Genomic DNA, 22,565 nt, shown 5'->3' with positions numbered 1-22,565 from the left:
TCCCTGCTCAGCAGGGAGTCTCCTTCCCCCTCTGACCCTCTTCCTTCTCATGCTCTCTGTCTCTCATTCTCTCTCTCTCAAATAAATAAAATCTAAAAAAAAAAAAAAAAGAATAAAATACCTAGAAATAAACTTAACCAGAGAGGTGAAAGACCTGTACTCTGAAAACTATAAAACACTGATGAAAGAAATTGAAGGTGACACAAATGGAAAGATATCCCATGCTCATGGATTGGAAGAGCAAATACTGTTAAAATGCCCATGATACTCAGAGCAATCTACAGATTTAATGCAATCCCTATCAAAATACCAACAGCATTTTTCCACAGACCTAGAACAAATAATCCTAAATTTGTATGGAACCACAAAAGACCCAGAATAGCCAAAACAATTTTGAAAAAGAAAAACAAAGCTGGAGGTATCACAATTCCAGATTTCAAGTTATACTACAAAGCTGTAGTAATCAAAACAGTATGATACTGGCACAAAAATAGACACATAGATCAATGGAGTAGAATAGAAAGCCTAGAAACAAATCCACGATTATATCGTCAATTAATCTTTGACAAAAGAGGCAAGAATATGCAATGGGAAAAAGACAGTCTCTTCAACAAATGGTGCTGAGAAAACTGAACAGTTACATGCAAAAGAATGAAACTGGACCACTTTCTTATACCATGCACAAAAATAAGCTCAAAATGGATTAAAGACCTAAATGTGAGACCTGAAACCATAAAAATCCTAGAAGAGAGCACAGGCAGTAATTGCTCTGACACTGGCCATAGTGACATTTTTCTAGATAGGTCTCCTGAGGCAAGAAAGAGAAAAACAAGCAAAAATGAACTGTTGGGACTACATCAAAATAAAAACCTTCTGCACAGTGAAGGCAACAACCAACAAAACTAAAAACAACCTATAGAATGGGAGAAGATATTTGCAAATGACATATCTGATAAAAAGTTAGTATCCAAAATATATCAAGAACTTATAAAACTCAACACTCAAAAAATAAATAATCCAGTTAAAATGGGCAAAAGACATGGACATTTCTCTAAGGAAGATATACAGATGGTTAACAGACACATGAAAAGATGCTCAACATCACTCATCATCAGTAAAATGCAAATCAAAACTACAATGAGATATCACCTCACACCTGTCAGAATGGCTAAAATCAAAAACACAAGAAACAACAAATGTTGGTGAGGATGTGGAGAAAAAGGAACCCTTTGGCACTGTTGATGGGAATGCAAACTAGTGCAGCCACTGTGGAAAACAGTATGGAGTTTCCTCAAAAAGTTAAAAATAGAACTACCCTATGATCCAATAATCTCATTACTAAGTATTTACCCCCAAAATACAAAAACACTAATTCAGAGTGAATACATGCACCCTTATGTGTATTGCAGCACTATTTACAATAGCCAAATTATGGAAGCAGCTCAACTGTCCATCAACTAATGAATAAAGAAGATGTGGCATATATATATATATATATATATATATATATATATATATATATATATATGAAATTCAGCCTTATAAAAGAATGAAATCTTTCCATTTGCAATGACATGGATGGAGGTAGTGAGTGTAAGGGCAAGTGAAATAGGTCAGTCAGAGAAAGACAAATACCACATGATTTCACTTATATGTGGAATTTAAGAAACAAAACAAATGAACAAAGGGGAAAAAAGAGAGAGACAAACCAAGAAACAGACTCTTAATTATAGAGAACAAACTTAGTGTTCCCGGGGGAAGTGGGTGGGGGGATGGGTGAAATAGGTGAAGGGGATTAAAAGTACACTTATGGCGATGAGCACTGAGCAATGTGTAGAATTGTTGAATCACTATATTGTACACCTGAAACTAATATAATATTGTATGTTAACTATACTGGAATTAAAATTCAAAACTTAATAAAAAGAATAAATGAATAAGTAAATAAATAAATAGATAAACAAAAATAAATAGGAAGGAAGGAAGTCAGTCAAGCTAGGGAACACCTCTATTCAGAACCTTCCATCTGACTCAGAGTAATACTCCAACTTTTTACAAAAAGCTGACGCCTATGTGATCTGACACTTCTCCATCTTGCCTCTCTGGCATCATCTACTATTACTGTGTGATTAGGCTACAGCCATGCTGCCATCTTTGTTGTTACTCAAATACATCAGACATGCTGTCATCTCAGAACCTTTATGGTGGCTGGAACACACTTCCTTCAGATAGCCCATTGGCTAACTTCCTCAGGTCTTCCAAGTCTTTGATTAAATGGCATCTTCTCAATGAGGCTTAATCTGAACCACCTCAGAGAATACTGGAACCCACATCTGTTCATATCAGCAACCCCAAACCCCTTACTATGCTCTATTGTTCCCAGGTATCATATTATCTAAAACACTGTATAATTTTCTTATTATGTTATTGCTATTTTCCTTTCTCCTGTCCACTAGAATATAAGCTCCACAGAGTAGGGTTTTTTTCTCCTTTGTTTACTGATATAACCCAACCCTAACAATAGTGCCTAGCATATAGTAGGTGTTCAATAAATACTTTTAAAAATTAAAGCTATAGCCCCAAATCATTTATCACCTTAGTTCTGGTCTTATACTGCAAGTTCCATCTAGAAATCTCTACCTGAATGTCCTTCACACACCTTAAACTCAGTATGCCCAAAGTTAGAGTCATCTTCCAGTAGGGCCAAGGACAGGCCACCCCAGGATGGGCCACTTGGCATGAAGATTATTCTAAACTGAAGGCAATCAGCAATCAAGATCCTACAGGCTCAAGAGAAACTTTTGCCTCTCCCTTAACTACATAGAAGAATCTAAATTGGGGAGTCTCTCCCAGAATAAGGATTAATAGCAGGGATAAATTTTATCTGAGTCACCCATTTGTATGGCAGAGCAAAAGTCTAATTACCAAACATCTGCTCTTTTTATCACTCTGTGAAGTGCATTCTTTTCCCCTGAAGTCCCAGACCCCTACCCACTTGGGGAAGGATGACATACATACCTCATTTGCCTGACTATCTTTGGAACTTCCATGTCTGTGTGGATTCCTTGGGCATACACTATTACATTCGATTTTCTCCTGTTAATCTTTCTCATGTCAATTTGATTCCTAGTCCAGCTAGAACGACCCTTAAAGGGGACAGGAATTCTTGTTCCCTGACATTTTCTATCAAATTTGTTCTTCCTCCTGTTTTCTGAATTTGATTCATAGCATTAATATCCATCCAGTCACCCAGGAGAGAAGCCTCAAAGTCATTCCTCATTTTAAGTTTTGGAACAAATTCCTAGCCCTTTCCTAATGCTAACAGGCATTAATTGTGTTAATTATGATCCTTTAGTCACACACACACACACACACACACACACATTTTTTTCATTGCTTCAGCCTCTTGGATTAGTCTTTTGTGGATTACTGTCTATTTGTCAGTACATAATTTCATTCCTTGTGCACATGCAAAATTTGTTCTTTTCTTTCTCCTTTGCATTTTTTCCAAATCATCTTTACTCTTGCCTTTATCAAAAGTAAATGTGTGCCTATTAAAATAGTTTTTCAACTCTTTCACAGCTTTTGCTTTCCTCAGGTGGTAGAATTAATGTTTGTATAACATTTTAAAAATAGAGTAAATTAGCTCTTTTAGGCTTTGGTCACCAATTTCAATGTGTAGGTAGTGGGGGAAGGGTGGTCCCCCAACACCAACAAACAATGCTCTGGACATCAGCTATGTTTCTATAGTTCAACTCAATTCTGACACTATTTACCCAGAGGTAGCATCAGATTCCACAGGTTAAGGGTTCAGTCCTACAAGACTGTCCCCAGAAACTTCAGATACCAATCACAAACCCAGGTTATCACCTGTGCCTCTGACCAACCAGTTATAAATTAGGGGGTCCCATGACCTCCCTCTTGAGTTTGCTTAATTTGCTAGAGCAGCTCACAGATCTCAGAGAAACACTTTACTTACTAGGCCACTTGGGATTAAGTCAGGAACAGCCAGAATGAAGAGATGCACAGCGCATGGTATGGAGAAAGAACACAGAGCTTCCATGCCCTCCCCAGGCATGCCTCTCTCCCCAAATCTCCATAGGTTCACCAACCCGGGAGTTCTTTGAACCCAGTCCTTTTGAGTTTTTACAAAGGCTTCATGATGAAGCGTGACTGATTAAACTTTGGCCATTGGCAATTGATTCAAACCTTCAGTCCATTTCCCTTCCCTGGGCGGCGGGGGCGGGGAATAGAAGTACAAGTTCCAACCCTCAAATCACAGGGTTGGTTCTCCTGGCTACCAGCCCCCATCCCTAGGTGCTTTCTAAAAGTCGCCACATTAACATAACAAAAGACAACTTTATTGCTCTTCTCAGGAAATTCCAAGGGTTTTAGGGAGCTCTGAGCCAAAAATATGGATGAAGACCAAATATATATTTCTTATTATAAATCACAGTATCACAATAGCCAACAGACTCAAAAGAAAGAACAATGCACAGCCCTACATGACTGATATGACTGCTAATGCCACCTGCTGGTGGCAAGAGAAACATGTTTTTAGCTGGGATAATTTTGCTCTGATTTACCAAAGTGTATCTGTGGAACATTCAAAGGTATAGGAACCTCCATATTATCTTTCTTGACTTTCTGTATTCCTTCTTTCTGTGTCAGTCAGGACACCAGCAGGAGAGTTAAATGAAGAGAAGTCAAGCAGAGGACTGAATAGTGAGGCATGGGCAGTAATGACAAGAACAAAGATGGTGGAGCACCCAGGGACGACCAAACACCAAAGGGAAGCTCTTACCAGTGCTGGAACTGAAGGGGCAAAATGGGGCCTGAGAGGCCACAATCTGAAGAGAACTGGAGAGGGACTGGCTGATAAGAGCTACAGTCATAAAGTTGGGGAAACGTAGTTTGGCTGAGGGAGCAGAGGGAATAAATACCCAGAGCTCTCTCTTCTACTATCTACCTTCCCAAAGCCAGAGGGACAAAGAAACTCGGGTAAGGCGATCTGTAGAGGTCAGGGCAGGGAAGAGAAGGGTCAAAAATGGATTTGGAAGGTGAGCTGGTAAATAACCAGCATACCTTTCCTTCACAAAGTGAAATGTCCTCTCCTTTGATTTATAAATCCTTGTGCGCAAGTGCACATGTCTGTGTCTATGTATATATATAAAATTGCCTTGTATTATGGATACTTATTTTATGTATTTCACTCTCTATATTCAACCCAGATGGAGTTCTTACAAATCTCATTCATAGTGGTAAGTGTGCCAGGATCCATATATATATCTATATATATAGATATATATATATATATATATATATATATAGGAGGAACTCAGAAATAAACATTTTTTAAAATAAATAAATAAATGAATGAATACTTACTATCTGTCCATTGGCTTAAAGATCTTGCTGGGGGTAAAAAGGGCAAATGTACCCTATTTTATCTTATGTCTTAACGCCCAGTGAATTTCCTTTGGTTCCTGAATACAATAAGGCAAACACGATAGTTTCTCTTGATCCCCAGCTATAAGTTTATGTGAGCAATAAATTTAAATAGCAGATTCTAAGAGAGTTTCTCCCATGGATTGGCTTTTAAAAATAAAATTTGCAGCATATTTTAAAATAAGACTAGCTCCCTTGTCTTTGCTTCTAGATTAAAAATTCACACTTTTAAATGCAAATGATGAATTGAGTTTATTTCCAAAGGAAGCAGTAAGTCAGTACTGAAAGCATTCAAGTGGAGTCTCAAAGCTGAACTTTAATAACTAAACAGCCTGTTGAAGGCCAGCAGATGAAAAGTCTCCAGGATACTATGGATTAATTAGTGAGCACTATGAAAACCAACCCCAACACACAGAAATTATGTTTATGGTGACTGATATTCCTTTGTTCTGACCGTTATATCTGTCAATCTCTGAGCCGTGGAAGTTGTCTGAAATGACATTTGAGACAAATATGCAAGTGTACTCATTGCTTGCTATCTAATTACTACAGTTGGCTTAATGACTGGGTTGCATCAATTCAAAAAGAGGAAATTAAAAAATACAAGGAGACAAATGGAAATGAAACACTGCAATAGTAGAGCAGATAGTTCTCCAAATGTCATATTCCCTTTTACATGGCCCACCAGGGGAAAGACAGCATGGTGGAGACTGTTTTCTTGTATTTTGTTGTTGTAGAAAAGGAATGCTTATAAGCTATTAGACATTTTCGAGGGCACATATAACATGAAAGGGACATTTTTTAAAAAAGATTTTATTTATATGGGGCGCTGGGGTGGCTCAGTCGGTTGGGCATCTGCCTTCGGCTCAGGTCATGATCCCAGGGTCCTGGGATTGAGCCCCACATCAGGCTCCCTGCTCTGCGGGAAGCTGCTTCTCCTTCTCCCACTCCCACTGCTTGCGTTCCCACTCTCTCTCTCTCTGTCAAATAAATTTTAAAAATCTTAAAAAAAAGATTTTATTTATCTATTTGACAGAGAAAGAGAGTGAGCACAAACAGTGGGAGCAGCAGAGGGAGAGGGAGAAGCAGACTCCCCGCTGAGCAGGGAGTCAGACTTGGGGCTCTATCCCAAGACCCCAGGATCATGACCTGAGCCGAAGGCAGACGCTTAACCAACTGAGCCACAAAGGTGCCCCGAAAGGGACATTTTGAAGGAAATCATACATTCTGGTTGTTTGGTGTTGTTAAGTGCATTGTTCAGCAAATGTTCTGCTATATTGAGTTTCAGGCATCAGTTGAATTATATTATGGTGAAATTTGTGATTAAGGTAAGCTAACTCAAAATGACAAGCCAAGGGCTTTTAAAACCCACATTTCAATGAAATCTGGCAGCCCAAAAACAGCTGCTCTAAGTCTGCTCCTCTAATATTTCAAAGGAAGAATAGCAATGGATTTCTGATACCATATGTGCCAACTGCAGAAATTCTAGAACAGCCTGAGAGACCTGGGTGAAAGGTCACACTCTACCTTATACAGATGGCACGTTTAATTATTAAAAAGCAATTTTAATCATTTAATCATTCCAGACCCTGAAATGAAAGGTCTTCTCAGATATCTTGAAGCTTGTCGCAACCTAAACTCTGCTGTCAAACTTCTATAGAGCCAGTAAATAGCATATGTGATTTCATATCTTAACTTGATTTACATTTTCATGTGGGTTAATTTTGTTTTGCAGGCTCTGAAAGGCATTTTGTGGAAAAAAAATTGAAGGTCACGTCTCTGGCAGAGAATTTTTCTACCCCTTGCAGGAAAATTAAATCTAAATCCTTGCTTCAGGCTTAAATCAGACTCAAACTCCTCAGGAGGATGGCTAAGTGGCCCCTTTTTTCAGCAGAACTGTTTGCAGCTCTGCTGGAAAATTGTGCATCTAGCTTCAAAAAGTTTTTCATGAAAATCTCTTTAGCTTTTGTTCATTACAAAAAATAAACAACCCCAGCAAAGCGTCTGGTATGTAATGTTCAGTAAATGTTAGGCCCTCCTTTCATCCTCTCACCAAATGCATGCATGCACACATTCACATACATACATTGGAATTCAAATTTATGTAATTTGGCAAGAATCACGGAATAAAATCAAGGATAATTCCACCAATCAAAGGACAAAATCAAATGCAAATCTTGGAATTAGTATTCTGTTAAAGTAAGAAAATTCTACTATTGCTGAGCAAATAATAATAGCAAATATTTATTGATAACTTATGTGTCAGGTGCTGTGCTAAGCTCTTTACATGTTAATACTAATAACAGTTCAGATAGAAAAGTGCTACAACTACCTCCATTTTACAAATGAGGAGACTGAGGTACAGAGAGGTTAAGAGACCTGTGAGTTCATATAGCTGGTTAATGGAGCCAGAATGCTAAACCAGGTCACTGAAATTTCAAAACCCATGATTGTGCCAATACCCTCCAGCTAAAGACCACCAGGAACACACCTGAAGTTGAACACACTGGGTGTATTTCTTAGAACAGAGCAGGAAGGTGCACAACATGGGAAAATGTGGGGTATCTCAGTAAGTGTTTGAAAGGAGTTGTTAAAGGATTTGGCCTTGTGTTTGGGGAAGGGCTTAAGGAAGTAAGACTTTCCTCTGGATTGGATGCTCTCAGGAAAAGGGGGTAATGCTATGATTGGGTATCTTAATAAATGTTACAAAGAAGGAGGGAAGACTGGAGAGCTATAAGTGATTAGACATTAGCAACAACGGTCACTTGGATTAAGCCAGGATAGGGATATAGAGGGTCACCGGAAAGTAGGTAGAAGGTTCAGGATTTGAACTGAGGTGGTCCGCTTTGGAGTCTGCATTTACCTGCTATAGAGGCAAAGGCAATGGGAGCAGCAACAGAAGCAAAATAAGGGTGATGGGAGAGATGTTTTAGGGAGAAATCTCCCTGGCTATGTAGTGGAGCCGAGGCATCAAACAGGGAGACAGGCACCACAGAACTCCCTTGGGGGAGCTAGCTAACTGCTCTAACAATAGTCTGAAGTTAAAAAATAATAATAATAATAAGTCCCTTTAGAGGACCTTTTTGCTTTCCTGGAAGCCATCTAGGTCAACCTACCCATAAGTGTCCACCAAGCAGACTCTTCTCAGTTCTAAAGCCTTACTTAGCCCCAGGGCTCCTGGGTGTCTCAGTCACTTAAGCATCTGACTCTTGATTTTGGCTCAGGTCATGATCTCGGGGACCAAGCCCTGGGTTGGGCTCTGCACTCAGCGCAGAGTGTGCTTGTCCCTCTCCCTCTTCTCCTCTCCCTGTTGGCACCCGTGCTCTCTCTTTAAAATAAATACAAATCTGGGACGCCTGGGTGGCTCAGTCTGTTGAGCGGCTGCCTTCAGCTCAGGTCATGATCCTGGGATCCTGGGATAGAGCCCTGCATCGGGCCAGGAGCCTGCTTCTCCCCTGCCTGCCGTTCCCCCTGCTTGTGCTTGCTCTCTGTCTCTCGCTCTCTCTGTGTTAAGTAAATAAATAAAATCTTAAAAAAAAAATACAAATCTTTAAAAGGCTTAAGCCCATTTTTCCTGTGTGTAATAAGGCTACTTCCTTCAAGAGGACTCAGATCCACGCTGGCAGCCTTCTGTCCTCGGTGGACTTGATGGAGGCTCCCCTCCAAACATTCTCAGGACTACTTTCACAGGCGTTATCTCCTTCCGGGGTCTGACACCCCTTTTGTGCCACAGCCAAGAGGCTCTGCCAGGAAACCGCTGCACTGGGCTTTGATAAAAGCATGTGGAGGAGGAATGAAGTATCTATTGTGTCTATTGTGTCCTCCTGTACAGCAATTTTCCCCTTTACTTGGGTAAGAAACCCTGATTTCCTGGAAGGACATGGAAACGAAGGTGCCCTCCCTGCCACCCTTCTTCAGTCCACCAAAAACACACACCAAGGAGAGGCCACACAGCATGAGTCAGGCAAACCAGTCTCTCTCTTCCAGGAGTCTGAATCTTGAGTGGGGTAACACAGACAGGACTACGTGTAGGGCAGTTCTCTGCAGAGACTCTCCACTCATTCCTAGTTGCCTAGATTCCCAGAAGTGCCTTCATCCCTTTCCCTTCATCAACATTCCCTTTGACTCTCTGAGCTACCTAGAATATTTCCAATAACTTTTTGCTTAAGTAGTCAGTTCCTATTGTTTGCATCCAAAGAGGCCTAATTGACACAGCATGTATTTAATAATGTCTTCTATTGAGCAGAGTTTTAGAAAAATGTCCTTTAACAATGTCAGTTCAAAATAATGAGAAAAGACATAGAGTTAAAACTCTGGCTCCCAGTTCACATGGAAACCAGAGTATGCTTTCTCAGGAGACTTGCTTTATTAAGACAACTGGTCTTTTTGGGGTCCCTGGGTGGCTCAGTCATTAAGCATCTGCCTTCAGCTCAGGTCATGATCCCAGGGTCGTGGGATCGAGCCCCGCGTCGGGCTCCCTGCTCCTCCGGAAGCCTGCTTCTCCCTCTCCCACTTCCCCTGCTTGTGTTCCCTCTCTCTCTGTCAAATCTTTAAAAAAACAACAACAACAAAAAAAACTGGTCTTTTTGCCCAGTACTGATAGGTGGTCAGAATAAATGGCCACAAAGATAATGGGTCTTTGGCCTTGATTTTCATTATCTGACTCTTTAACTTTTCTTCTCAATGGGAACAGATTATGTTGAATTCACTTCTCATCTCTAACTTGTTTTATTAAAAAATAAAAAGAGGGGCGCCTGGGTGGCTCAGTTGGTTAAGCGACTGCCTTCGGCTCAGGTCATGATCCCAGGCTCCTGGGATCGAGTCCCGCATCGGGCTCCCTGCTCAGCAGGGAGTCTGCTTCTCCCTCTGACCCTACCCCCTCTCATGCTTTCTCTATCTCATTCTCTCTCTCAAATAAATAAATAAAATATTTAAAAATAAATAAATAAAAAGAGAACACCTTTCTTTCAATTTACAGAGAAATCTGATTTGGAGCTTCTTAAAGCTAAAGACTATTTCTCCAAAATATTTCTCCACTGTTCTATAAAATCACAGATAATGTTAAGTGGGATAATAGGGTCTTTTTGAAATATAAGTGACCCATTTGCTTCCAGTTCTTGAAACTTCTGGTGCTCCATTTGAAGTTGCACCAAGCAATAATGTCTGAGAATAAAGTCTTAGGGTGACAGAGCAAGAAAAGAATATGGTTATAGTTACACCTTTTGAAAAACATGCAGGACAGGGGAAAGAAGGCATTTCCTGAATATCTGCACTTGAACATATGCTTGTAGATACTGGAGAATGATTTTATTTTAGAAATCAAGATATCCTGGGAGCTTTTTATTCTGTAAAGTAGCAGGTCACACTGAGAAATAAGATCATTTAAAAATGCTTGCCTGGACTTATTTTCAGATGATTGCCCACATGGAAATGCCAAGAGAATCTACAAGTTATTAAAACTAATAAACGAGTTCACAAAGTTTCCTTGATCCCAAACCAACAGTGTTCTCATATACCAGTTATGACCAAATAGGAAATGTTGAAATGAAGATCCCATCCACAATATCACAAAAGCTAAAGGCATATATCTATTAGCTTTCAAACCAGCATGAATCCCAAAACAACACTGCGTGTAAAAAAACAAATTGCAGAATGATAGATACAAGATATTTATATAAATGATAAAATTTACCTCTTCCTATAAATAACAAAAAAACCTGTATTTAGAACATGTAAATGCCAAAGTATTATATAAATATTTATGGATTAATATACAAAATTTAGTTTTCTGGTTTTACCTCTGGGTAGTGCAAGAAAAGAATGGGATTGGGAAAACTCTTTATTGCCTGAGAAAATATCCGAAGCAAATATGGCAAAGTGTTAAGGCGTATCGTGGGTGGGTTATTATCTTCTTTAAAAGATCATTATTCTCTATAACTTTATATTTCATAACAAAATGTTTAAAATAGTATTGTAACTGTGAGGAACAGAACATTTTCCTTATTGTTCTCTTATGCCAAGTACACAATTTGAGAGCAAAATAAAAATCAGTCTGAATGTGTGGGGTTTGTTGTTCTTAGAAACGTGAAGTTAGTAATTAGCCAGCAGATGAAGTTATACATGAGACAACTTGGAGCCTCTATGACCAGAGTCGATGCTCTTTAAATAAACATCCTTCTACATTTCCCCTTAGGAAGAAACTTCTCCCTCAAGCTTCTACAAAACAGAGGTGGTAATACTGGCCCTGGACAAGGGGAGAGGAAATGTCCTGAGTCTTGGTGCCAATTTTACCACTACTTGGTGACCTTGGAGAAGTTACTTTCTCTTGTCTTCATTTGTAAAATGTGGGTATTCAGTTTCCCTTTCTCGCAGCTTGTTATGCAGAGAAATGAGGTCATATATACACAAAACCTTTTACTGTTATAGAAATGTTAGAGGAGTCTGTGTACAGTTTTCACTGATTTCTGGATTGAATTTCATGAAAAGCCAAATATAGTTGTTCGGAAGTGCAAATACAACTACATTTTGGAGAAAAGGAGTAGATTCTGCCTAACATTAAAGGCTTGCTATCAGGAAAATGATAATTTGTAAACAGGACATAATCTTGTGGATTATCTTTGGAAGAAAATATATCAGAGTGTTTGTTATTGTAGTGCTTTTTTCCTAAGTTACTAGAGAACTTTATTTGAAGAATTTCATTTTTCTCTTATCAAACTAAGACATTTGACAGAAATTAAGATGCCTTAGGTTATTTTTGTTGGGATAAAGGCTAACCTCTGAAATTTAATTGGAAAAAGAATGTCAGCTATTATTTTTATCCACAGATGTAGAAAGGCAATGGTTAAAAGCAATAACTCAGGAGTTCCACTGGGTTTGAATCCAGATTTTGCCATTTACAAATGGATGCCAAAAAATTTAACATCTCTGCTTCAGTCTCTTCCTTAGTAAAATGGGGATGATAATGGTACCTACCTTTAGGCTATTGGGCTTTTAGGGAAGACAATCATACTTCTCTCTACAGGTGAACCTAGGTTTTGTGGGACCTGAAGCTTATATTTTTGAAGAGTCTCTTTAAGCGCAAGAATTTGACATTATAAATACAAAGTAAGTTATGAGGTCACAGAAGAATCCTGAAGCTTTTATAACTTCTTGGTATACCTACCTCTGCTTTCCTCTGCTCTGCAGGCCAGGAATCAACTGAAAAAGTAGACACAAAAGTCACAGTTAGAGATCAAAACACAGTCAAGCAATCTCTTATTTACAATTCAAAATCCAAAAAGTTCTAAAAGCCAAAAGTGTTTTCATAACTCATTTGGCAGAAAAATCCAATTTAATCTGAACTCATTTGACAGTAAAATCTGATCTGAATTGATGTGATATGGTCTTAATTTATCCCACTCAGTGTGAATATTCATACCTTTTAGTGCAGAAATAATAATGTTTGATAAGTGAGCGTTGTCCCAAAAACTGTAAATGAACCATACATTTCTAAAATCTGAAAATTTTTGAAGTTTGGAACCCACCCACCAGGTCCCAGGAGTTTCAGATAAAGGGTTGTGGACAGTGTCACATTTATTACGGACAAAGCTGAATTGAGAACTACATCAGAACCCCACAAGTATAAGGACTGAGCTCTCCAGAGCAAGGGGGCCAGAGAAAACCCCCACCTTCCCAGTCAGGAGAACAAGCCCTCCTGGGGAAGGCACTGCAGCTGCCCTTCCTTCTCTCAAACTCACCAATTCTCCCAAACTCGTCCAGAGGAGGAAGAAGTTACTAAGGGGGCAGATTTGAGAAGCCCAAAAGACTACTTCCCAGTGTTTCCCTCCCAGGGAGTCAAGTGTAAACTTGGAAAGCGGGAATAAATGTTCCCCACTAACAATGGGGTTATTGTGAAGATTAAACAGAACCAGGACTTAAAGAGTTTAGCTTTGTTCTTGACCCACAGGAAGCCCCAGTTTATGCTATTGTCACAGGTAAACCTCCTGCACCTGAATAATTTCCCTCTGGCCTCAATCTCAGGACACCGTGACCTTTTCAAACTCTGGTCTCTTTCACAGGGGGTGGGTGGTAGTGGGGAGGGAGCTGCTTAGAAAGGTTAATTTCACCCTCAAGAAGAGCGCTGATCCTTAAGGGCTAGATTTCATCTTATCACTCTTTATCTCTTATTTTCTTTGTTCTGATTTCTTTGCTTGTTTATTTTACATTTTATGTCATCTGGCTACATTTTATTTAGCTTTAAACTTTGTGAGTTGTTACTAACTACTTTAAATTATTTCTGGAACAGTGTGAGTATAATTATATAAATAATTTTTAAGTAAGTCAAAGAACAGAAGTATTTGCTACTTATCCCACGTAAGATATAGATGAAATCAGTCAAGTATGGAAAAGAAATCCAAGGATTAAGGGTCTTGCATGACTGAAATTTGGTGGAAGAAATAACCTTCGTGTCAGATATTTTTGTATCCAATTATCTTCTGGCTCCAGGAACTAGAAATTTATCCTTTTAAAGGTATTAATGGAGTATATCATCTTATTTTATAAGAAATGTCTGATGAATCAAACTTCTTAAGAATGAAATAAGTCTGTGGAGTGGGGAATAGAGAGAAGGGCAGTGCTAGGCCTTCGGGTGAGTAAAACATAAGCTATATGAAATCATACTTAAAGTACTATATAGAAATCTATACAGGAATTAATTCTGATAAATTTTTTTACTTTTTATAATCATAAAGTAATATAGTGCATTGTAGAGTGATTAAAAAATAGAAATTAATAAAAAAGAAAACAATAAAAGTTACCCAAATCCTTCAACTCTGAAATCATTAACATTTAGGTACATTTCCATACAGTCTTTTTTGTTTGCATAGACATTCTTTTATTTTCTAAAGTGGGGTTATATTTTACAATTTGTTTTTTCAGCTAACTATAGATCCTAATTATCTTTCCATAGGATGAAATATTCCCTTAAAATAATTTTTATAATATAATTCACATTCATAGCAATATGTTCAAGTAGTAGAGAATTGTATAGAGACAAAAGCAAAATTCTGCTTATCTTGCCAATATCCCACTTAAAATATGACATAAAATTAAAATTATAAAAGGAAAAATTGTTATATCTGACTACATAAAAATTTAAAATGTTACAAAGAAGAAAACAATCACAAAGTATAAACAATAAATGACAAAACAGAAAAATGTTTTCAGTGCAAATGACAGATAAATGACTAACTTCTCAATACGCAAAAACCTTTTACACACATGCACACACAAAACATGCTCAAGAACCAGTACATTTCTAAAAATGGGATAAAGATGTGGGCTGGTACCTCACTGATAAATGAAATGCAAGTGGCCAAAAAACCCCACAAAAAACAGAATAAAGAAAAAGAAAAAAAAAGCCGTAAGAGGATGAATTGCCCCATTTATATAGAAGTTAAAAATAAAACAAAAATGAATGCATTTGGTAATACACATTGTTGTGATGATGTGAAGAACTATTCCCAGTCACAGTGGAAGTGTAAATTGGTACAAATTTCTTTGAATGGTGAATTAACAATATTAACATTACATACATCCTTTCACTCAGGAATTCCACTACTTGGTCTTTGTTCCTTATGATTAAGTATGCAAAGACATTTGTACAGTATTGTATGAATAGCAAGATCCCATATTAAAAGAATTTAAGGAAAACAGCGTGTGAAACCCTTCAGTGGAATTACTTAGTTTAACCACCAGATGTCACAATTGTTGCACAAAAATTAAACTATAGCCAGATAAGAGAATTTGAAGGTTGGAAAAAACCTCCCATATATGGCCTTTCGCTTTAAAATAATTGGTACTTATACATGCTTTCCAGTGCAGTTCTAAAACAAGAACTATTTTGCATGTCACAAAGTATTCTGCAAAATAGAGCATTTCATAAAATGATCTTCAAATTATCTTTTAAAAAAATATTTTTCCATAAAGAAGTCTCAACAAATTTTCATATGCTTTGACTAGGCTTTAGCCTAAAATGCACTAAAATTGGGTAGTTTCACATGGTCTGACTTGCGAGTTTCCAGGAGAAACTCAGGCTTCAAAGAATCTTACTTCTAGCATGAATAATACCTAAAATTCCACTGTTGCTGATTAATTTTGAAGAACGTAAGAGTTTCCAATCTTGGGGCGCCTGGGTGGCTCAGTGGGTTAAGCGTCTGTCTTCGGCTCAGGTCATGGTCCCAGGGTCCTGGGATCGAGCCCCACATTGGGCTCCCTGCTCAGTCAAGAGCCTGCTTCACCCTCTCCCACTCTCCCTGCTCATGCATGTTCTCTCTCTCTCTCTCAAATAAATAAATAAAACCTAAAAAAAAAAAAAAAAAAGAGTTTCCAATCTTTAGGAGTGGCATATTAACTGTAAAATATCTCTGGATGGAGTGACCCTTCAAGGACTTACTGTTGAATAGTTTTAAAAATTCACTGGGTTCACCTAGAAAGAGACGGGTGGGATGGCAAGCACACTAGGGAGAGGTGCCTCTTAATCTGGGCTTTGTATGTCTCCTGTATTGTCCTTTAAGCTAATGACGATACAACTCAGTGCGATCTTACTACTGAGAAGTATGAATGCACGGGGAAACCTAAGACCTTATACAATATTCAGCTTACCAAAATCCATGTTGTCACGGTATTTCCCAATGCTCTTCTTCCAGTTGCATATTTTATGTTGATCTAAAATAAATAAGCACAAATATATTAGGCAATACATGTCACTTACTTATGTTTTCATAAACTAATTACTAAGGCAGATATTGAAACGAAATCCATATTTAGTTTCTGATTAAGGTGCTCCAAATATAAAAATTGCATGTAGACACAGGGTTACATAAATGTTTGAGAATTTCTTCATCAAAGAAAGAAGCAGGAGATGCCAATTGAACAGGAAAGTGAATCAACAGTGTTAGGTGATAAGTTTCAGAAATAGCTGTTCATTTATTTGGGTTTATATCAAGTATAAAATAAAATCATAATAATGAAAAGGGCTGAGAAAATCTTGTCTTGGCAAACTAATGTGTTTGGCATTGCCAGGCATACGAAACCTAAAGATGCAAGTACTTTTTAAACATCTTTCATTTGAAAGGAATTATGTTAACAAAGTGATATTTGTAAGCATATCTGGCTAGAGATACCAGTCAATTCCTAATGCTTTCTGGTCATGGTACATTCTACAATTTTCAAAGCAGGTTTACATACCTTATTTGATTTTTCTCCTGAAGAATTACTTTTTTGGTGTTCATTTAAAAAATACTAACAGCTTATTATCGACTTCCTCTAGCCTATCTATAATTCAACTAAATTAAATACCTTTAACCTTAGCCACTTTAAAAGGAAGAAAATAAATCTACCTATTAAGTTTGTGGACAAACTGTAAAAGCTAGAAATGACGTCAGTGCCCAGTCCCCTGTCTGGGGGGACCCACTCACAGCTCTGGCATACATCTCCTTCAGATGGACAGAGCTTACAGCTGATGAAATAGGAATGACTCTTCATGGACCACGGCATATTCCATATGTCCTGCCCTAGAACTCAAGGGTTAGGGCTGCATCCTTTTCCTAATGTGATGGAAGAACAGTGCAGTAGCTCTGGGCTGGATCCTTTAAAAAAAAAAAAAAAATTCTTCTACTTCACATTATTGGAGAACTGTGCAAAAACAGACCCTTTCTCTCTTACAAACCAAGAGTCTCCTAAGTGGAATGCCCCCCCCATGATGATCTACTAGGGCAGAGGCTAGCAAATTCCAGCCAGCCAAGTCCAGCCCACCACTGATTTTTCACTTTTTATTTTTTCTAATTTTTTATTATAGTAAAATACACATAATAAAAAATTTACCACGTTAGCCATTTTTAAGTGGTTCAGTGGTACTGAATATATTCTTAATGTTGTGCAACCATTGGGGCACCTGGGTGGCTCAGTTGTTAAGTGTCTGCCTTCAGCTTGGGTAATGGTCCTGGGGTTCTGGGATCGAGCCCCGCGTCAGGCTCCCTGCTCCGCGGGAGGCCTGCTTCTCCCTCTCCCACTCTCCCTGCTTGTGTTCCCTCTCTTGCTGTGTCTCTCTCTGTCAAATAAATAAATAAAATCTTTAAAAAAAAAAATAAATGTTGTGCAACCATTACCAAGGATTTGGTCCTTTGTAGTGTCTCCTTCACCCCCCCACCCAACTCCTGCACATCAGAGTAGGGTCAAATTTCACTGCCCCCATCCCAACACTGTTACATCACAAGTATTTTCATTCCCATGTTTGTCCCTAAAATCCTAGAAGTAGGGGTAGGTCTTAAAACTATTGGCTCAATTACTTTATCTTACTTAGAAAAGACAGTTTAACCAGAATATACTTATATTATATCCCCTTGGATTCATAATGTATTTTTTTCAAGATTTTTTTAATTTATTTGAGACAGAGAGAGAGAGAGAGCATGAGCAGGGGGAGGAGCAGAGGGAGAGGGAGAAGGAGGCTCCCCACTGAGCACAGAGCCCAATGCGGGACTCAATCCCAGGACCCTGGGATCATGACCTGAGCCGAAGGTAGACGCTTAACCAACTAAGCCACCCAGGTGCCCTCATAATGCATTTTGAATAGAAACATACTTATTATCCAAATCCAAATGTTAGCATAGACTTGGCTCTTGTTTTTTCTGGGAAGATAAACCATCTACAAAGGAAGATTCTGATACATAATATGACACCTTATGGTTTATGGTACAGATGGTACAGAACTTAAAAATCCACTGGACCCTCTCAACCACCCTTTGAAGGAAGACAGATGTTTTTGGTCTCAACATACAGATGTGGAAACTGAGATATAAGAACATGGAGTTTCAGATGCCTACCCAAGGGTGCCCAGCTGGTAAGACAAAGATGAAGAATTGTAGAGATCTCAGTTCTCCTGACTCCATGTCCAGGGTGCTCTCTGCTGCATCTTACTGGAAAAGGAGATGAGAGAGATGGCTGGATCTCCTATCTGCGTGCATCTCTTAACAAACCTACTGGATTTTTTTTTTCTCTTCAAGTCCACTAAGGTAGTGAAATCACTCTCTCTCAATTTCCATATACACATAGATTCCATATGGATTCCATATTTATAAATTTGCCTACTCACTAAAATGTATTTGCAACCCCCAAATCAATACTCATAAGCTTTCATGGTCATTCCTGGACACAAGCAGAGCAGCAAAAAATTCAAATGACCCATCTTGCTCATTCCTAGCTGAGGTCAAAAAGTGTAACACTATCTTCTTGTTACAGCTCTCATAAACAAGTGTCCTTTTTGCAATCTATTTAGTGCCACGTTTTTCACATTTTGGGGTTTTTTTATTGGTGATTTTACTGCTTAAAACACTCTCAAACATAGTGCTTAAGTGCTGTCTAATATTCCAAAGTACAAGAAAGTTCTTATATGCTTTAGGGAGAAAACACATATGTTAGATAAGCTTTGCTCAGGCATGAGTTATAGTGCTATTGGCTTTGAATTCAATGTTAATGAATCAACGATAAATAAGGTGTTAAATAGACATACACATAAAACAAGGTTTTGTAGTCATTGACTGATGAAAATGTTATGGCCAGAAGTTTCCAGGAACCTAACTCTCTATTTCTCCCAGGAGCAACGGGTCAGTACTAATTCAGTGTTCACTGTGATCTGATAGAATATAACTACCATGAATAATGAGAATTTACTATATTCAGACACAACCTCATATGTGTTGGTTTGAGGTACATTATCTCAATCCTGTGTAATGTCAGGACCTATCTTGGCTCCCTGTCCTCTCCCCACAGTAAGGACAACTTGAGCTGCTCAATGTAGTACTGAAGGTTTGATTGGTGCTCCAATATCACTCTCTTCTCCAAAGTAAAGAATAAGTATGTTTCCCTGATTGCAGTTATTTGGGGGCTGGCTTAAAAGATGAGCAATTTGTTTGATCACTTCATAAGTTTTCAAATTTATATTCCCTTCAACCAGAGAGGGGGCCTGCTGCTTTGATAGTGGAGACAGTAGAAAAATCCTTTGTCCCAGACTATCAGAAATGACACCATAATGGTATGATATATATAGTCACCTTCATGTTTTTTAGTATATACAGTCACCATCATGTTTTCTTAAGAGAATCAGGAATCACTGAATTCCTTGTTTCTCAGTGGAATCATGAAAAACATAACTACCCTACTTGAAGTAGCAAATACTTAAGAAAATTATTAATTTTCTTAGTCTCTACTAAAGGCTCCAAGTAAAGTAATAAGAAGGCATGAGGATCCTAGCAAAAGTGACAGCAGTGGTAATGTAAATCCATAACCACCTCTAAAATGTAAAGCAAAAATAGAATTATGTTTTTATAAAGATATTTATTTTATGGCCAGCACTAACATCAATTGGGATCTGAGATCTAGACTTGGCTTTCATGAATAATATTCATAGTAAAACCAGGCATACTATACCAGGTGCTTGATCTGCATTCTTTCACAATGATGTCTAATCCCAAATCTGCATGCCCACAAACTGGTGTATTGCCTTTCCCACAGTGACCTCATGGAGGACTGGCTAGATAATTTTTGGGACCCAGCACAAAGTAAAAATGTAGTGCCCCTTGTTCAAAAATTAAGAATTTCAAGACAGTGACCACAGAATATTAAACCAGGGACAGGGCCCTTCTGAGCACAGGGCCTTGTGTGCTGCACAGGTCTCATGTCCATGAAGCCTGTCCTGCCCTTATGTCACAATGCCTTCCAAAAGCACAGATCTAGTGGGAATTGGGGAAAGGGGTGTTCTTATTTATCCCTCTTGGCATAATTCATGTCTATGCCACCATGGAAGCATTGCAAATTTCTCTTGGCAACCTTAGTGACTTTGCTTCTAACAAAAATTTCAGAGGCATCTGTAGAAACAAAAGCAAATATATAAATACAGAAAGACAGGCTGCCAGTTGCTTGATATGCAAATGACAATAGCTGGGTTTTTTAAGTAAAACGTAAGAGGGAGATGATTTTCTTTTTATTTGCCGTTTTTCTCTTTGGAGAATCTTAAAAGTTTGATTCCTTTACTTCCTTAACACTCATATACTTTTGTTCTCCGAACAAACTGAATTTTTGTTCATCATTCTTTTGCAGCTTCATGTCTAAGGACACAGAGTTTCACTTGACTTGAGCTGAACTACAGATAATTCCACCACAAGGTGTTAGGACTCCCTTAATTCCTACTCTGTTCTCTGTCAAAGCTCTCTTAAGTCCACAGGCATTGTGGTTCTACCTGGGGAAAATTTACTAGTTTCCTCCAATCCACTTTAGCATTTATGACTTTCTCCACTTCAGTGCCTGACAAGCTCGGTGGTGAGAGAAGCAACCTAAAAAGATTAGGAAAAGTTAGTTTTTGACGTTTCACGTTGCTGAGCCATCCCTCCACTCAGGTCACAGTTTCTCCTTGGAATCTCTTTTATTCCCCAGCCAAGGAGCTCAGTGTCCTTAGGCTGATTGCCCTTTTCAGGGCAAGTGTTAAGAGAGCAACCAGGGGCGCCTGGGTGGCTCAGTTGGTTAAGCGACTGCCTTCGGCTCAGGTCATGATCCTGGAGTCCCGGGATCGGGTCCCACATCGGGCTCCCTGCTTGGCAGGGAGTCTGCTTCTCCCTCTGACCCTCTTCCCTCTCGTGCTCTCTATCTCTCATTCTCTCTCTCTCAAATAAATAAAATCTTTAAAAAAAAAGAGAGCAATCAGATTATATTCACTGTAATGAAATGTCTTTACAATTCAGTTTCCCTCTAGCAACCCTTCTCTCAGGACTCCTGCCACAGGCTGTCTTGCTATTTGTTTTTACTAGAGAGAGGTATTACTTGTCATCTCAACTGCCTGATGAGTCATAGAATCAGCTATTTCCTCTTCTACATGGGCAACTATCTGTTTCGTTTTCTTCCAGTAGAGCTGGTTGGTAATTGGATGGTTAGATAAAAACAAGTTACGTGTTTTTCATAAGTATGGCTTATTTATTCCTGGTAACCATAAAACAACATAACCACTATGTGCATCAGATTAATTTGACTATAAATGTATTTAACTTCCATTCCAAACTCTGTGTATGTTTATTCTTCAGTTTATTTCTCTGGTAACAAATGTAGCCACTCACAACCTAACCAAAATTAGAAGGAGCTCTGCTAAACTAAGCTCAAATCTTTCTCACCTCCCACTCCCTATATACACACTTCAGATTAGACTGTTTTACCACACTTGGGCAACATTCAGCACTTTTCAAGGGCATCTGGGGTCATGACAGAGATTTTTTTCTAATAGCGAGCAAGGAAAGTTCACAATGTCTTTCACGGCAAAAACAAATACTCTTAAAGACTGGTCCTCTGCATTTGCTGTACGTTTCTTGTATTAGTCATCTACTGCTGTATAACAGGTCCCAAACATAACATCTTAAAACAACAATAAGCATTATTTCAGTTTGTGTGGGTCAGGAAGTTGGGGGCAGCTTAGCTGGGTGATTCTGGCTTGGGGTCTCTCAATCAGGTTGCAATCAAGATGTTGTCCAGGAATGCAGTCATCTGAAGGCGTGGCTGGGGTTAAGGAAATCTGCTTTCAACACGGCTCTCTTACAAGAGCTGCCAGGTTGGTACTGGCTATTGGTATCCTCCTGTATTAACCATAGGGTTGTTCATGTCTTCATAACATGGCAGCTGTCTTCCCCCAAAGAAAGTGATCCAAGAAGGAAAGCCAGAAGCTACAATGTCTTTTATGACTTTAACCTCACAAATCACACACTATCATCTCTGCAAAATGTTACTGGAAACATAGGTCAGCCCCGCTCAGTGGCATGGGACCACAAAAAGGTATGAATGCTGGGAGACAAGGATCATTAGGGGCCATCTTAAAGGCTAGCTATCATCATGCTACTCTATCACATACAAAATATAAGTTCCTTGAATAAAGCATGTGGCCAATGTAGTCACTGAAAAAGGGTATTTCCTATTATTTATTATTGAATTTGCATTCTTTGTTACACATTAGACTTGGGAGATATTGTTAGTGTCAATAATTGCTAAAAGTCTGATCAGCTATGGGCATGGGGATAAAATCCCCTTCCATATAACTCTTGTGTCAT

General features: G+C 38.6%; 1 protein-coding gene across 1 annotated transcript in view; it reads right to left on the bottom strand.

Annotated features, from left to right (window-relative positions):
- LOC118356127 overlaps positions 1–22,565 on the bottom strand; it is a 63,419-nt gene that overhangs the window by 37,694 nt on the left and 3,160 nt on the right. Inside the window, exons 3-4 of the mRNA XM_035723212.1 lie at positions 16,090–16,152; positions 12,611–12,645 (exon numbers count right to left, since the gene is read on the bottom strand). Of these exons, the coding sequence (XP_035579105.1) occupies positions 12,611–12,645; positions 16,090–16,152 (98 nt within the window). The remainder of the gene's footprint in view (positions 1–12,610; positions 12,646–16,089; positions 16,153–22,565) is intronic.

The sequence above is a fragment of the Zalophus californianus genome, chromosome 12, assembly GCF_009762305.2.
Source record: "Zalophus californianus isolate mZalCal1 chromosome 12, mZalCal1.pri.v2, whole genome shotgun sequence".
In the NCBI taxonomy this organism is placed as follows: domain Eukaryota; kingdom Metazoa; phylum Chordata; class Mammalia; order Carnivora; family Otariidae; genus Zalophus; species Zalophus californianus.
This window is presented reverse-complemented; position numbering and strand designations above follow the sequence as displayed.